Below are 17,689 nucleotides of genomic sequence, written 5' to 3' on the forward strand. Positions count from 1 at the left end.
TTCTTTATTCCCAACAAGAAAAAAATAAACCCCCCAAAAACATATACTTTTCAAGTGAGAAACAGCTTTTTTTTTTTTTTCAACCCTGACTTCTGAACCTTCTTTACAGGTCACACTGAGTTTGAAGCCCATCTACATTTTTTGGAAGTTCACAAAATTGAATATTTTTTTTCAGTTGAGTCCTTACCAGCACAAAACATAACATAAACAAAGCAAAATCAAATAGGAGGGCACAGTTTCCTTGACAAGAGAATGGCAATGCCAACTTATACTGATTTGTGATCTTCCATAATCTGCATCTATTTTCCACCAAACTGCTACACCACTGATCCCTGCCCACTGAGTACTCAGTCACACACTGCACTTAAACCTTCAGTGTGCATAAAAACTAATAACCTTTAATCAAGAATTTTCTTGTCCTTGTCTGTCTCCAAAACTGCCTGAAGCATTGCCCAGGTTTCTAACACCAGAAAACTAAAGCAACAATGACCTTAATTCGTTAACCGAAGCACCAAGGACAGAATCAGGACAGATCTGTTTCAAAATTATACATAAATAAATAAAAGTGCTTTAAGTTAACAAATCTAAGTAACAGGATATACCGCGTTTAAAAACCTCTTCACTTTGCCAGAAAACTTCTGTGCAATTAAAAAAACAGTTTGAGCTTTGATTCTGCAGGGCACGTGGCAGAAGACACTTAGGAGGGTGCCTACAACAGCACAATTGCTCCTCTAGGCAGAGGCAGCATCTTGGCACCTTTGTGTATGTGAATCCTCGTTTGTTCTTCCTTCCGTATCAGGTTTTCTTTACTTTGAGAGATGTTGTTCTTTAATCTTTTTAAACTTTTTATCTCTAAGAACCAGCTTTCTTTCACCTCTGCAAAGTGTTTCTTCTTTAATGATTACACTTTCTTCCTTAACGTTCTTTCTGCCTCTCCTTTTTGCAAGTTCACAAACAAGTTTAAGTTTACTCTTGCTAATACTTCTATCTGTTTCAATGGAAACAACCCCTGAAATGAAATTAAAGCACATACAGAAGTGCTCACAGGCATAAAGCCTTTGTTATATTAATTTGCTTACTACATGTGCTTTTCTCTCCTTTGACTTCAAATGTAAGAAGTTCAGGATGAATTCTCAGGCTGTTTTTGTATGTTATGAAATTTACAGAATTTCAGGACAGGAAAAAAGTGACAATCACCAAAGACACAAAAATGTATCTACTTATACACTGTTTCAATTTCTATGCTTATCTTGATAAACATTTATTTCTATCTCATGACAAGTCCCAGCCTCCAACATGACAACGTGTTAAGGACAACTGCGCTGACACAAAATAAAGGTCCATAAAATTCATTGTCCTGACCTAGAAGTACGTGAGCAAACAAACAGATACTTCCTTTAGTATACATTTTTAGTTTCTTGATTCCATACACCATGGACTTTCTGAGTCAGAGATCTTTGTGTTCAAGAAGCCCTCCCCTAACTTTTCCTTCATAAACCCGTATAGCTCCCTGGGATCATTTTTATTTTGGTACGCGTAATACTGCTGTCATCACTGCAGTAATACCAGAGGAATAATGAGCCTGGACCAGGTGTAAATCACCAAGTGGGAATCCTTAGGCAATATCCCTGAGATATCTCCTATTTCCAAAGATTCTACAGAAAAAGGATGCAGAGAAAAACCTTTATGTTTACTGAACAGCTCCCCTATATGCTTGGCATCAGGGGACAAAGCACGTAACACATGTACACATATGCTTTTAATGCAGCACTACCTATGTACCAGGGTTATTGTTGCTTGGTTCTTCTGACACAGTAATTCTGCCTGTAATTCCTCCACAGCAAGGAGACCTTCTAGTTTCTAGCACTTACTTTTCTTCCTCCCTTCAAGCACTCGAGGTCTTAGGTAAGAATACACTAAGGAATTCAGGACATCTTATGGCATGCACTTTGCATGATGGAATTTCCCTTTCTCCTTTGCCACCAGCTTGCCATTTCTTCACCGTCTTCTGCAATTCCAAAGGACACTTCTGCTACAAAATCACGCCTGCTCTTTACAATTCTCAGTTGAATGAGATGGCCAAGGAGAGATGATAACTTCAGAACACCTGACCAAGTTGCCAGCTAACTCTCTGGTCAGCCTCAATCTACCGTTGGTTATTCAGCAACCCACTGCCCAGCTACACGCCACAAGTCACCTGAGTTCCTACTGGAGCCTGTCACTCTCTGGTACCAAATTAGCCCACCTGAATAAATGCTGAAGTTCTATTATTTTATTGTTATTACTGTGGTAGATGCAACGATTTCTTTTGCAGACTTTTTTCTAGTTCTAAAGGCAAAATTCAGAGAGAAAAGAAAAATGACTATTACATTCAAATCAGCTTGATCATAAATTCAAAACAATTTGCAGAACTCCCTTTGATATTAGCAACAATACACCTGTACATACTATTCCCAAACGTCATCACAATTTTAGGTGTGATCTCCAAAGGTTCTCAAACTGTCCTGTAGTCTATTCCAATATATACAAAGGAGGAACTGAAAGAAATCAGGTTGATCATCAACTGGGTCTGGCATACAGCTCCTATCACTAGAAAAGATACAAGGGAAGAATGACACCTAGAGAAGAATGTCTGTCTTAATGCAGTGATAAATCTCACTCTCTGTTCAAAGGAACACCTTAACTCAGCATCATCAATAGGACACAATTTCTGTTGAAAGGTGATCTGAAACCATATAATGATTGAAATATGTTTAGAAAGAAGTACAGACAGACCAGGAAATCTCTTAGGGCTCAAGTAGGACTGAATTACTTCCTTAAGAGTATGAAAAGCTATTCCAAATTTTGTCATACAAGAAAACATGCATCTGCAATGTGTGTCCCTCATTTCAAACCTGATGGAAAACTCAGGGGTCTAAAATTTCCTAAATTCTCAATGTTAGTGAAAAGATACTGTATGTAGAGTATACATAAATAAAAATAATATATAGGTATATATGCATATTTATGTGTGTATATATGTGTATACCCACACAGACATACAAAAACACAGAACTATACCAGTGCCTCCCACTACAAAAAGGTTGATGCAGGTCTACTGGTAATTATCAGAGAACATACAGGAAAAAGAGAAAACTAATAGAACAAAAATGGGGAATATCCAATTTATATCTTATTAGGCCTCAAGGAATCCGATCAGGAGACAGAAATTAATTGAAAAACTGACTTTATCTATTCCATCATCCACATAACAACTTGTCTGTATTGTGGAAAAATTCGTAAGAAATGCAAGCCCTCATTAATATTATGGACCGTTTTCCCACTGGAGCTGTGTTACTTACATTCTTTTTCATTTGAAAAGAATTTATATATTTTAAGCTGTTTACTGCAGCAGCTGAACAGAACAGAGAGAAGCAGCAAATGTAATGAATCAGCCCTCTACAGACCATAGCTTCAGGGAATTACTAGGAACATACCTATCTTAAGATGTAAACAAATAGACTAGGCACTTCTAAAAAAAATTAAACTTTAATATAAAATTACAAAGGAAAAAAAAAGAGTGAGCAAACTGAACAATATCCATTTCAGATTCTCATTAAATAAGCCCCTATTTCTTCCATCTTGCCCATTGTTTTATGCCTTGCGGTTTGGACTCCTGGGGGCAGTTTGTATGAAGTGGTATCTCAGACATTCCTCAGCACGATGTTCTAAGAAATCATTCTTGCTCAAGCACTCTCTTTAGATTTCTAGCACTGTTCAGGAAGCAGTAAGGAACAAGCTCAGCCTTGTTATTCAAGGAAAGCTACTTAACTCTCCCCACTAATCCAGTACCTTTTACAGCTTGCATGGGGGCCTCAGAATCCAAGTTCTGATACAAAAAAAAAAGCCCTCATTTAACATCTTTAAAAGAACGCATTTCAGTTTTCCTTGCCACTACTACTCCACACAGTCTGCTTTCCCCACAGAATGGTTTTATTGTACTTCATCTGGTTAGATCAAATTAATCCAGAGCTCAGAGGGAAGAGGTAAATTAAAACTCATGCTATTAGGAAGAACCATAGCCAGTTTTCCAAGTTTCATGTTCTCTGAGGTCATCTCCTTACATCTTCTCACCTCCACAGTTACCAGCAAAACTTACACCATGCTAGCAGAGCACATACAAAAATACAGACTTTCAGTTCTGCAGCAGAATGTAGAGACGCTCAGTGCCACAGCTCTCATAAAACACAATAAATCAAAGAGGGAACTCAATCTCCTTTCCAAGCCACTACTGTTCTTCCCCATTTCCCCCTCAACAAATAAACGTTCAGACCTAAAGGAGAGACAGACTGACAGCACAGGCACATGTGCTTTCAGAACTAAGGCATGGACACATTAAGAATGGGATATTCCCCATTTTTGTGGTATTTGTTTTCTTTTTTTCCCTGTGAAGCTGTTAAGCCATCCTGCACAAAAACAGAAAAGCAGTGGCTAAATCTTAGATTGCTCCAACGAGCGTTAAAGGAATTTTACAGAGTATATAAACTACATAAGTAGCAAAGGCCGTACCAACCCTGGCAGGTGAAAATGAATAAGCATACAGTAACAAGTACGGTGCCTACGTATCGTAAAACTCTAACTTCATACCAGCTCACAGAAAGAAAATGTAACCATTTGAAGGAATGGATAAAACGAAAGAAAATGCTGATGAGGTTTCAAAGGGATCTCCAAATTTGAAACCATAAACATCAATGGGATGTACAGTTTTCAGATTTGGGATACTACAAGCTTCCTCACTTGGGAAAAAAGAAAGTGCATACAGTAATGATCAATGGAAATTCTATGACCATTTCTTCAGTACATGTTTTTACAATTGCCTAGGGGTGGGGAGGAGGGAACAAGAGTAAAAACAAACTTAAGTAGTTCTAGTGTGGATTTCAAGGGAGGTACATACACTTCAGAAAATGCTTTTACTTCAACCAAAGCTGAGGGAGGTCAATCAGTGGAAGCTTTTCCTTACACTTCTAATAAATTCTGTGTTTGACAGGAAGAGAAGCAGGCTATGAAGAAGCAAGGACAAAACACTGGCTGGGAATAACTGGATTCTTGTAGTATCAATGTGCTGTAGATTAGGCAGTTTGAAAGAAGAGAGACAGAGAAGAGGAAATGCATTGAGAAGGGAACCTGATTTTTAATGAACACTGTCCTATCTCTTCAGAAATAGGAAAAGGTCTAATCTCTCACTCTTTTATGTTAAGCTTATGCATTCTCTTCTACTCTATTTCTGCTCTCCAGAGTCTGGTCTGCAGGCCACAGTTCCCTGTTTCTTCAAAGAGAAATTTCAGCTACTCAAGGCTATAAGAGCTCTGTCTTTTCCTTCAGCTGCTTGGAGTGCTTATCACTCCAAATAAATAAAGCTGCAAATAAATTACTCCAGAAATAAAGCTGCAATAAAACTAAACAGAGAATGAAAATCCCAGCCCACAATGTTCTTCACTTGGTACTAATATTCATAAAACCCAACTCTGAACAATATTGATGTAATATATGTTGTTTTCCTCAAGAAAACAGCACATATTCCCATAGGAATAATTCTGATATCATCAAACAAGAGTATTCCAAAGCTTTTAAAAAGAAAGAAAAAAAATGGAAGGAAAAATTCATAGCTCTTCCAAATATGTCACAGAAAAATAAATGCAGAAAGAGAATGCATTGAATGATGTGAACTTTCTATCAAAAAATGCTTCCTCGAGTTTTTCTATAAGAAACTGAAAGTCAACAATTGTATTTTAAATAAAAATGAAGTAATAACCTACTTTTCAAACAAGTGTCTTCCAACTTCAGAATCTACTGCACTCAGTGGATCATCCAAAAGATAAATGTCTGCATCTTGATATACGGCTCTACAAGATTTAAAGAAAAGTCAGTATCACAAAGTTTTATACTCATTTACTTTTAGTCACTAATGTACATGTCAACATGCACATTTCAGAAACAACAAAAATACTAGCCTGGCCAGATTTACACGGGCCTTCTGTCCCCCACTCAGCGTAGCTCCACGATCTCCTATAACTGTTAGGTCACCATTTGCTAATAAATCCAAGTCCTGTGAACATAAAGAACAGGCAGAAAGCAATTAAAAAAAAATAATCATTTTAACTTCAAATAAGCCTATTTCCAGATAACATTCTCCTATTTGAATAGTACTGTTTAAGGTTTCACCCTACATTTAAAAACAAGGACTATACTGGATGAAATATCTACAGTTAATTTTCTTACTTTGCAACTACAGCAAAAAATAATGAAGAAACCAGGGAAAATAGGTGAAGTCTTAAAAGATTTCTTTCACAACAAGATTTGACATAGGAAAGTGCACAACCATTCTTACTGTTATATGGAATACTTGCTGGTGATTCAGACCAGTCTAAAACAGTAAATTAATTATTTAACAAAATGAGCTGTCACAATAAATAACAACTGAACAAGCTTCTATCAGTAGATTATTTTCCATTTATCATTATCCCGAAGAATTACATTCATTTTATTTTCACAACAATTGAAATAACCACAACATTCATTACAAAAAATTTGTTAATTTATAGGACTGTAGCCTATTAAGTTAGAATAAAATATACAGTGTTCCATGTCATACTACTGTATTTCCTCTTAAGTGAACACAGAAGTTTTATACTAAGCTGTAAAACATATTCAAAGGTTTTATGAGACACATAAACTTGAAACAAAACATAAAAACATACCTACCATCAAATACTGTGGCTTTTTTTTAAATGCAATCTGCTGCCTTTTTAAGTCAATAAAACCTTGAGTTTAGACAACAGCACATGACTGAATATCAGCAGAAGATATTAAAACTCTACCCACTACGTGTAAAAGCCTTGCAAAAGAATTTCATCACAGTAACCATCTGCTTTTCACCTGTGCTGCTGCTGACAGGAATATCATAACATGCTGCATAAAACCTTTTTAGCTGCCAAGCAAAATGTCTGTTTCTTGACAAATCTGGCTTAATCCTCTTCTATATCTCATGTCACAAACTCCTTTACACACAGACCTTTCAAAAATATTTTTTCATAGAACTACTTGGGCTTGGCAAGTTATCCAATACATACCACTAAGGTTCTCTGATAGGTGTTAGCAATACATAATGAATGATACTTTATTTTTTTAAGCATAAAGGATATTTATAAAATAAAAGTCACAAACAGTGCTAGTTTTAACATTTGTTTTTCTGCATTTGTTTCAGCTGCACACATCTCTCCCATACCGATGAACGTGTTTATGAAATTAAACAACTGGGCATAGATTTTTCCAAATTTGTCTGAGCTTCACATAAACTACAACTCCCTCTAGTGAAAGTTTTAGGAAGTACATGAATCTACTTAAAAATGTGGATGCCAAAAATAATGCATGCGTCTCTATTTAGCAGTAGATTTTATTTCCCACAGTACAAAAAAAAAATCCATTCTATATACTATATGATGCAGCATGGACCACTAGCCTGCAAGAACACTAAGATAAATACTGAAGAAAAGATACACAAAAAGAAAAGCATACCTTTTTAAGAGCACAGACTTTTAAAACCTTTTCGTATTTTTCTTTCTCATACTCCTTGTCAAACAGAATATTACTTCTTACAGTACCAGAAAACACCCAAGGCTGCTGAGAAACGTAGGCAATTCTTCCAGAAACATTTATCAAACCTTTGTCTTTAGGTAGCTCACCAAGTACAGCACTTAGGAGTGAAGACTAGAAAAGACCAAAAAATAGAAATTCAGAAGAGATTCACTGTGATTGAGTAGTGTTTATTGGCATGATGGCCTATTTCACTCGGCCACCCTAAGTACTGCTAGTAGTCTAAATGTACCCTTCACATGCCGTCTAGAAGCAAAATGCAAAGTACAGTTCAACTTCAAACAATTTCCTCCCATGCACAGAAGGACATGTGCCTTTCTTGAATGACAGCATCTTGATGTAATGCGTTCTAATATACAAAAAATATCTTTACAATTTCAAGCTTTTAGCCATGTTTAACAGAATAAAAAACCTCCCAGAATGGACTTACTTTTCCAGCTCCTACAGGACCGATCACAGCCAGTAATTCCCCTCGTCTGACAGTAAATGAAAGCTGTTGAAGTGCTGGGCTTTCTAAACTCTACAGATTTAAGAAAAAGTCATACTTCATCATTAACGAAATATACATAATCAAAACAACTCTTAGAGAATAATGCATGTAAATGTCTGTAAGTTAGCAACCCATATGACAATCATATTTTAAAACATAGTTTACCTCTTTAGTAATTCACAGATACCACTGACAGACACCAATCTTTAATCCAAAATCACAAAATTTCATTCAGGGAATGAGAAACCTAAAGGCAACAGCAGCAGTAATACTTCCTCCCAGCCTTGAAAACAGGAAGTCTTGGCTGATCATCTCCACAGCATTCACAACTCCAGCCCTGCATGCTGAGCTTCACCATGCAGACAGGCATATATTTTAAGAGAAAGGGTCTGAAGCTTTCTCAAAACCTGGGAAGCTAAGTCTGTGCTTGCTCTCACCGAGGCTCGATCAAAAGTCAAAACAGAAGAGTACTGTTTGCTTTTTCACAGCTTCATCTCATGCAACTTGGAAGCCTTGGGCAGACAATGATGTGGACTATTTTGAGTGAAAATACTTGACCTGGAATTCTGTGTTCAATAGTCCTCATCAGTACACCTATTCTTTATGTCACACTACTGGTAAGAGCTTATATATTGCAGCTTTTCTACCAAGGTATAATGTAAAAAATCACAGAATCATAAGATGTCTTGGGTTGGAAGGAATCTGAAATACTATCCAGTTCCAACATCCCTGCCACAGGCAGGGCTGCCACTCACCAGATCAAGCTGCCCAGGGACCCATCCAACCTGGGCTTTGAACGCTTCCAAGGATGTGGCATCCACAGCTTCTCTGGGCAGGCTGTTCCACCCTCAATGTGAATAATTTCTTCCCAATATCTAGTCCAAATCTACGCTTAGTTTTTAGCCATTGCCCCTTGTCCTACCACTACATTCCCTGTTAAAAGAGTCCCTTCCCTAGCTTTCTCATAGGCCTCCTTCAATTACTGAAAGACCACAATGAAGTCTTGGAGCTTTCTCTTATCCAGGCTAAAAACCCCAGTTCTATTAGCCTGTCTTTCACAGGAAAGGTCTCCAACTCTGATTATCCTTCTGTCCTCCTCTGGAGGAGCAGAACATCTAACAGTTCCATGTCCTTCTGCTCCAGGCCCTAGAGCTTAACACAATACTCTAAATGGAATCTCACAAGAGCAGAGCAGAGAGAGACAATCATTCACCTGCTGGTCAGACTTCCTTTGATGCAGCTCAGGGCTACACATACCCAGTGGCTAAGTTCTACATTGAAATCCTAAAACTCCTTCACTTGGGCTGCTCCCAATCCATTTTCCACCCAGTTTGTAAGGTACAGGACCTTGCACATGGCCTTGTTGAACTTCAAGAAGTTCACACAGGACCACCACTCAAGCCTGTCCAGTTCTCTCTGGATGGCAATCCCTTTTCTCCAGCATGTCAACTTCACCACACAGTTTGGTGTCATTCATACACCTGCTAAGGGTACACTCAATGCCCTTGCCTATGTCACCAACAAAGATGTCCAGTAGCATTGGTCTAATTCTCTGAGGAACAATACTCATCAGTGGTCTCCACCAGGCCATTTAGCCACTGACCACAACAATTTTAGTGGAACAATGTAGTCCTTATACATCAGATGGTCCATCCATCAAATCCACATCTCTCCAATTTATTGACGAAGATGTCATGTTGGACAATCAAACGCTCTGCACAAGTAAAGGTAGTTAACATCTGTTGCTTTTCCCTTACCCGCCAATGCTGTAACCCCACAACAGAAGGCCAAGAAACTTGTCAAGCACATTTGGCCTTTTGTGAGGTCAAGAAGGCTGTCATCGATGGCTTCTATGTTTTCCAAGTGCCTTGTCAAAGTTTTCAGTAGCATATGCTGTATGATCTTTCAGGGGACAGAGGTTATACTAACTGGCTTGTAACTCCCTGGGTCTCACTTTTTTTCCCTTTTAAAAATGAGGTGATGTTTTTCCTTTCCCAGTCAGTGTAGACTGACACATTTCCTGAAATATGATGGACAGTGGCTTAGCAACTCCATCCATTGGTTTTCCCAGTACCTTCAGATGCACCTCATCAGGCTCCGTGGACTTGTGCGCCTTCAGGTTCTTTAGATGGTCTTGAACCTGATCTTTTCCTACAGTGTGTGGTTCTTCATTCTCCAGTCCCTGACTTAGCCTTCTGAGACTTACACAGTGTGTCTAGGACACTTGATGGCAAAGACTGAGGCAAAAAAGTTGTTGAGTATCTCAGCCTTTTCCATATCCTGGGACTAGGGATGTAAAAGACCTTGAAGACCATCTAGTTCCAACATTCAACACTATAAAGTGACCTGGACATACCCTGCCTTTAATCCTAACCCATAAGCTCCCAGACAGCTCCTTATCAATTCCCATCTGTGCACTGCACCTGATTACTGACATACCAAGTATTTCTTATGAAAAAAAAAAAGGATCTTCATATATTTAACAATAGTTCCCTCTCATTAAAGCAAAACATCCTTGTAACAGGACCTGCCCTAATATGCATGTTAGACTGTACAAAGCACAACTGACACTAAAATGCAGACAGTAAAATAGAAGCAATCAAGCTGCCCTGTGGCTGAGTTCTGGGACTGCTGAAAGGGGAAGCTTGAAACTAGCTGTTTGAAATGATTTGGGAAAGACATGGTTGAGGTTATGAGAAGTATTTACCCACATCCATGACAGCTGGGAGAACTAAGCTGACATGCATGTGCCTCCTCAGGCCAGGAGAAATGCTTGATGAAACATGAAAGCCCTCAGAGCCCAGTAGCATGCATCCCATCAGAGCTTCTGTCTCACAGAATAACCATGGGTTTTGTAATCAGTCACAGTGTAAGAATTCCAAGTTGCATGTGCTGTACAATGCTCCAAAACCATTTCTGTTGCTACTGTTCATCTCCACAAGGTGGCAGCAACAGGGCTCTTTTCTCAATTCTGCTATGAATTTGATTTCTCAGTCCAGAGAAGCCAGTTCAGGAACTAAACTGGAGTTAAGGTCTGGAGAACTCTGCCAGGATATGGTAGAAAATGAATTTTTAATGCAAAGTTTGTAGATGAGAAAATACCTGTTATTAAATCAATTAGTCTTTACAGAATAGTAAATAAGTTTTCCCACACAACATCGCTAGTACAGACCTCTTCAGGACTGTAATGAGATCTTGAGGTCATGTATCTGAATTTACAAAAGATCCATGCCCAGGTTTTCAACACAGAACATCATAAGAGCCTAAAACCATAAGAATTTATATTTATATATATATATATATAAATATTTATATTAGACATGCAAGTGGTATTATAAAATATCATACTCTACACAGAACTGATAATGCAAGCAAAAAGCATTGCCACATATCTCAAGAGCATGCTATTTTTGAAAAACAGCATTATTCATAATTAAAGACAGTTTGTCCTATTTTTAGGTACTGAGGCACTTTAATTTAAATTAGAGCACAGACTGATGTTAAAATAAGTTCATCTGACACCTAATTGCCACCAAATGTCTCAACTCCCTTGTACCCTGTTAAGTATTTGTGCCTGTCACTTTCTGCTGCCACTGCTTCTTTCCTAGCTTTGCAGACAGGTTTTTCACGGGTCTCAGCTCTTGGAAGAAAAAAAAGGGATTTGTTTCCTACTGCTTTACCCCTGCGAAGTGGCTCTCCATGAGGTGATACATACAAGCATTAATGCTAGCACATGGCATGACCAAGAAAGTAGGAAGGTAGAAGGACACGAGACTGATCCCTTCAGTGGAAGCAACTCATGAGGTGAGTTTGGGCAGACATCCTATTACATCCTATATCCAAACAGAAGTAGCAATTCATCCCATCTACAGAGATAATATATTGCATAGAAGTACTATACTGCTTAGGCTCCTCATTTAAGTGACTAAAATGACAAGGGACAAACTTGGCCACCGTTCAAATTCTTGAATTTTAAATTTAAAAGTTTTTCAGTTGAACAGGCTGTCTGTTCCAGAAATTAAAGGCACATCATGAAAAACCCCGTATCGAAGAATCCCTAGTTCCATGCTGCTATCAGACTAGCCTGTGGAACTCAGATAAGACTTGCCTCAGTAAAACAAGAGTGTGACCGTGAATTAATTGGTTTTGTTTATCTTTTGATAAACTGTAATACACCATGTTAAGTTGTTTTCCTAAGAGTCTATCTAATAATCCCTTTTTTACTTCCAGTAATTTTGGATTTGTTGGCTGTGTTAGGGTTTGCTTTCTTATTTTTCTTTAAGTATCTATTTTGGCTCACAATCTTTAAAAACAAACAAAAAAACAACATCCAGCTGTACAGTTGTTAAACAGAGATCCAAAGAATCATGAGAAACCCACTAAGGGTAGCAAGCTAAGTTGCTTACTTGACAAAGTACAGCATACTTCTTTATAAATCCTCTCTTACAGAACTCACCATCGTTTTAGTTAGCAACTGTATAAAATTAATTTGCATTACTGTAAGAGTATGCAAGTGAAATACTTTGAGATGGTTTTACATTTCTGAGAGAACTGTTCTTCTCCCATGCACATTTCAAATAAATATCAAAATAAAAATTACACTAAGAGTTTTGCTTTCTTTTTTAAACCAAAAGGAAACCAGTCATTCCAGTCATGCTACTCAGCTTTACATAATATAAATAACTTAGGAAAAACCTAAAGGTGTTTTATGGGTATGGTGTGCAACCATTTCCTATAGATTGCTAACCACCATTTTGGCGAGTGTGATGCATTTTAAGAAAAGAACAATTTGTAACCGAGCATTCTCAATTAAAATACAAAGAGTGAGACCTGTAGACTAGTCTAAAGCTTTCAAACCTGCTATGGGGAGTGTAAAACTGTTCTAGTTCTAGACTAAAGGACTGATCAACATTCAGGTCACTGGAAAAAAACATGAAAAAAACCCACGTATGCTAAGGCCTGCCTTACTGTGCTGTCTGTCCTTAATTCCAATTTAAATATCAAAGCTGCATTACAATCCTGTTTAATAACAAGACATTCTCAGAACTAAATGTACAGGTTTTCAGTTAGTATAATATTCAAGCATAGCTACTCTTAAGATGCATGTGATACTGTTTTTACTACCATTCAACAGAGTTAATCTATCATACTGAAAGGTTTCTCCTATACAAAAGATGGAATACAAAACAAGAGCACACTATGCATAGAAATACTGATTTTTAGACTTAGTGCCTATAGCACCAGTATCCTCTTAACATTTAGCAAAAGTTTACCTTATCCCAGTAGCAAGTCAGATCCTGAACATGAAGAATGACATTCTCATTATTATCATGCAGTTGCGGCTTGAAGTGTGAGACCTCATCAAGTATCAGGAAGTTCTGCAGTAAAAAGAAAAGAACAGGGTATTGCCTAATGTGAGACTGGAAAAGAGACCCAAGCATTTTGCAAGCAGCATACAAAAATCATTTATGGGCAAAGTACATACACTATGAAAGAACTGAATTTCCAAAGCAGTGCACAACTCATTCAAGCAATGCACCTCTAACTACCTGACCACCCTGGAGACCACCCAGAAGTGCAGATTTCATTGCACAGTAGTACTGTGGGACTCTTAACAGCAACCTGCTCAGCAACAATAAATTCCTGAAGCAAACATAACTTGAAAATCAGTCCTGACAAACCTTAGAATTGTTTGATTTCCTCTTCCCATGAAGAAGAGATGAAACCTTAAGTGCAACACCTTATTGTTCCCTGCTTTCTCGCTTTCCTTGCCTGATGCTAGATTATAAATAGCTCGAAGAAACTTTGAAAGGAAAATTCATGGACAAAAGTTACCACAAGTTTAAGACAAAACATAGAAAAACTATCATGATTTGAACAGCTGACCATGAAGACCTTAAATAGGTCTCTAGCAGACAATACCTTGAGAAATGCCAACTGCAGCTAACAAGTACTGAGCTAACAGTCTGCAGACACGAGACTGGTGCTGAAGACTAACAGAAGTCAGTAACTAAGAGGAAACAAAACAGAGCTGACAGCTTTGAGGACAAGAACAGCACTGTTATGTGTTGGCAAGCACAAGGGACCTTGCCCAAAATTCAGCTAGTAAGCACCATTTTTAAGAGAGCTGTGAGAAGACAAAGCGTTTTCATGCAGCAGTCTCCAAACTCAACACAGACATACATCTGCACCAAAGGCAAAAGTGCAAAGTCAAGAGAAGCCTGAGATCTCCAGTCAGGTGAGTACTGCCAAGTCTGGTTTTAGACAGGCAGGTGCAAATGGCAGGTGTGAGAGAAAGGATCTGGGAGATGAAGGTGGTAGTCAGAAAGAAATTCCAAACATACCTAAATCCATATGGCAGCATGTGACATAAGAAAAGGCCTTTGAAATGTGATTTGCATTTAGATAATGGCCCAAATATTAGAGAGTTATAAGCGAGGAATCAGTCTTTTTTTTTTTCAGCTCTTACCAGGAACTTCTCCTCTAGCAGCAGCGTTAAAATCAGCTATAAATGCTAGCTAGCCATTTAATTTAAATATATAACAGTACCACACATGGGAGATCTTAAAGAAAAGTAGTAGAAAAGAAGAAGACAATTACAGAGCTAACACCAGGACTTTTACATAGCAGGGGGTGGGTGCAGAAAATCAACACTATGAATAAAGTCTTCAAAAGCAAGTGAATAACTTAACCCTTAACAGACTTCTTAAGTTTTTTCAAAACATTCTTCCATTATTTTTATACCCAATAATGTTTCACACAGAGAAAAATAAAACTGCTAGCATCCACAGGATGCTGAGAAGCAAACATCATCTTGAGATAGGACCATGTCCTTGAGAGAAAAAAAACCCACTATTTCTTGTACTAAGATAAATTTTATCCTCCTTCCACAGTCTCTGTCAAAATAGTCCTCTGGAAAACAACTGCTCTCACTTTGTTTCACAGTTGGACCTTGTGCCAGTGCTTCATCAAAAAAAAGCAGATGAGCTTCAAGAAGAGATGCAGCTGTATAGGTAAGGTGAGGAAAGAAGACAGCTTAAAGGAAAAAAAAAAAAAAGGCTATTTTTGCCACACAGTTATTGTATATTTATGCATGAGTATGGAGGAACAGAAAATATTTCCCATCCAACAATACTTTATCTTCACCTGAAGCATGGTACCTCCTGCATTTTTGTCTCTGATTGAGCATATTTATGACCAGCACTGAAAACTCACTTGTTTTATGAAGCTTATGGAGAAAGTACCCTCTTAAAAAATGAAACAAAAGAACAGCTATCACTTTTGCCTTGATAACCATCATCCTTATACTTTTTTCTGTATTCTGAGTCTCTCTTTTTACTTCCTTTCCACTTACTTACATTTCAGTAACACATCTTTAGTCATAAAACATCTGGCTATTCAGTAGCAGAATGTCTAACTCTCAAACGCTTCGTAGCTTTGGAAATGGAAGCTAAAATGTTGGTGTCTGCATTAGGAATGATAAAAGATTTGTTAGGACAATTATTTGAAATTACTGAACCTTCACTTTGGAGATGGTTTTGAAAAAGCATCCTTAAGGAACTGTAATGGCAGAGAAATTGGAGACAGCTGTCGGGAGCAAAATCTTTGGCCCTATAGGATGTACTGGAAAAGAAGACATGAGAAAAAAGGATTGCCACTATCTGTTCAAGAGCCTTTGTGTCTTGCTCCTAAGGTATCTTTTTTAGACTTCCGCTAATGTTTCTCAACCTGAACAACTAGAATGACCACTTGAAAGAGCACTGTGCAGGAGCTGAACACAAGGTAGATGAAAGTACTGAAAGGACACTGTGCAACATCCAGCACCCCAAGCAATTCTCTTCCCTCCCATAGTCTAGTTTAAGCAGTAATAAGAAATGTTATGGTCTACAATTTTGTTGGGGTGGTGATTTTCACACATCATGCTTCTCTAACTCCATTTATAACGGCTTTCACAAAATGCTTCTTTAAGAGCAAATATTATGTGTTTAATACATGGTTTCTGCTTGGGCTTAGTACAATCAGCCAATTCATCAAAAAAGATTTACTATCCTCAAGCATACAGAGAAGGACATTTTTAGGTACCTTCTATAATAAATGGCATAGTAACACTCAGTAAAGCCATGAAATTCAGTGTACAGCATTTCTACTCACTCCAATCTAATATTTTTTCACCAATGAAACCAAACCATTCAGACCAAAAATCATACCTTGATTCGACGTATGCTAACCACTGCCTCGGATACTCTCTCAACAGCCGCAGGGAAGAAGAGAGTTACCGTCAGTCTGACTGCACCATACAGGGACACTGCAACAAACACCCGACTTGCAGAGATAACATTGCCAAGTAGAACATATGCCATGAAAGTCATGAACACTGTTATTTTGCTCGCCACAAAGAAAGAGGCTAAGTTCAATCCTCGAAGGTAGGAGCTTTTCAAAACCATGGCAATCTCCTTCCTAAAAATGCAAAACATAAACATTCACATCAATCCTTCCCACCAGTTGCCTTCAACAAAAGGATGAGGGAGATCCCATTCTCAGAATTATACTTGTATATCCTTTCTCCTCCCCTTGCGCCACCCCAAATTGCATGTGAAGACTTGTGCTCAGAATTAACTGTAAAGAAAGCAGCAAATAGCAAAATGAAATTTAAAAGGCTCAGGAACTGAGGAAAATAAAAAGTTAAGATATGTAATATCTTGATAGCTATAGGAAAACAAAGAATCCCTGAGAGACAGAAAATAAAAGTACTCTTCATTCCTGTTTCGGTCAAACTGTCATCTTAAGTCCCATTCATCTGCTTTGACCTGTTCTGGATGGTGTACAAAAGAAAAAAAGGGAAAAAAAAACATGTATAATGGCCAGGCATCAAGCAGCTCCTTATCCTTCAAACACAAAAACCTGAGTTTATTCACAAACTCTCGCTAAGATCAACACATTCTCCATAACCAGAAAAACAGGGCAACTTCCCTAACATTTAAGAGTCCATCTGTAGACCATCAATCAGCTGCTGTTTCTCAAGCTGGATCACGGGGTTTGCAGCATTTCCTTTGATCTCAGTCTAAATCCTTCTCACTTTGGACCCTGTTCCTGGTTTCTTCTCCTTCTTCTAAGCTCATTATTAAGAGAATAGCAGTTTTTGAGGCCAGCTGTTCTAGCAAATAGTCCCTCAGCTAAACAGCACCTGATGTATGGCACAGTCTCCCTGCAGAAACATAATGGCTGAAGAAGCACGTTTTCAGTTTTCAGTTTAGTTAAATTTCAGTTTCCATTTCTAAGTGACTCCTCAAATCCAGTGATCAAAATGTGACTGCAATGTCTACAATGATGCTGCCAATAGGCCTAAATTCATCTAAAAATAAGAGGTTTTCTTTATCAAATGAGACATAATAATTTGCTTCTTCCCTGCATAGTATGCTTATATCTGCTTGAAATAACATGGGATTTTAGTAAAATAATTGCACATTTATCTTCTGACAATTCTCAATTAAAACCTTGATCATTTTGATTACTTTCTACTTGAAAATATATACAAAGATTAGAAAGTCAAGTCATGATTGTATTGTT

The 17,689-nt window shown here is 37.9% G+C and overlaps 1 protein-coding gene across 1 annotated transcript in view; it reads right to left on the bottom strand.

Moving 5' to 3' along the window:
- Window positions 1-17,689, bottom strand: part of ABCC4 (ATP binding cassette subfamily C member 4 (PEL blood group)) — a 144,045-nt gene that overhangs the window by 101,675 nt on the left and 24,681 nt on the right. Inside the window, exons 8-13 of the mRNA XM_065740845.1 lie at window positions 16,330-16,579; window positions 13,396-13,500; window positions 8,063-8,152; window positions 7,555-7,746; window positions 5,991-6,085; window positions 5,796-5,882 (exon numbers count right to left, since the gene is read on the bottom strand). Coding sequence (XP_065596917.1) covers window positions 5,796-5,882; window positions 5,991-6,085; window positions 7,555-7,746; window positions 8,063-8,152; window positions 13,396-13,500; window positions 16,330-16,579 — 819 coding nt within the window. The remainder of the gene's footprint in view (window positions 1-5,795; window positions 5,883-5,990; window positions 6,086-7,554; window positions 7,747-8,062; window positions 8,153-13,395; window positions 13,501-16,329; window positions 16,580-17,689) is intronic.

This window comes from Cyrtonyx montezumae, unplaced genomic scaffold (assembly GCF_038088225.1).
Source record: "Cyrtonyx montezumae isolate F1298 unplaced genomic scaffold, pur_monq_1.0 scaffold_3, whole genome shotgun sequence".
In the NCBI taxonomy this organism is placed as follows: Eukaryota; Metazoa; Chordata; class Aves; order Galliformes; family Odontophoridae; genus Cyrtonyx; species Cyrtonyx montezumae.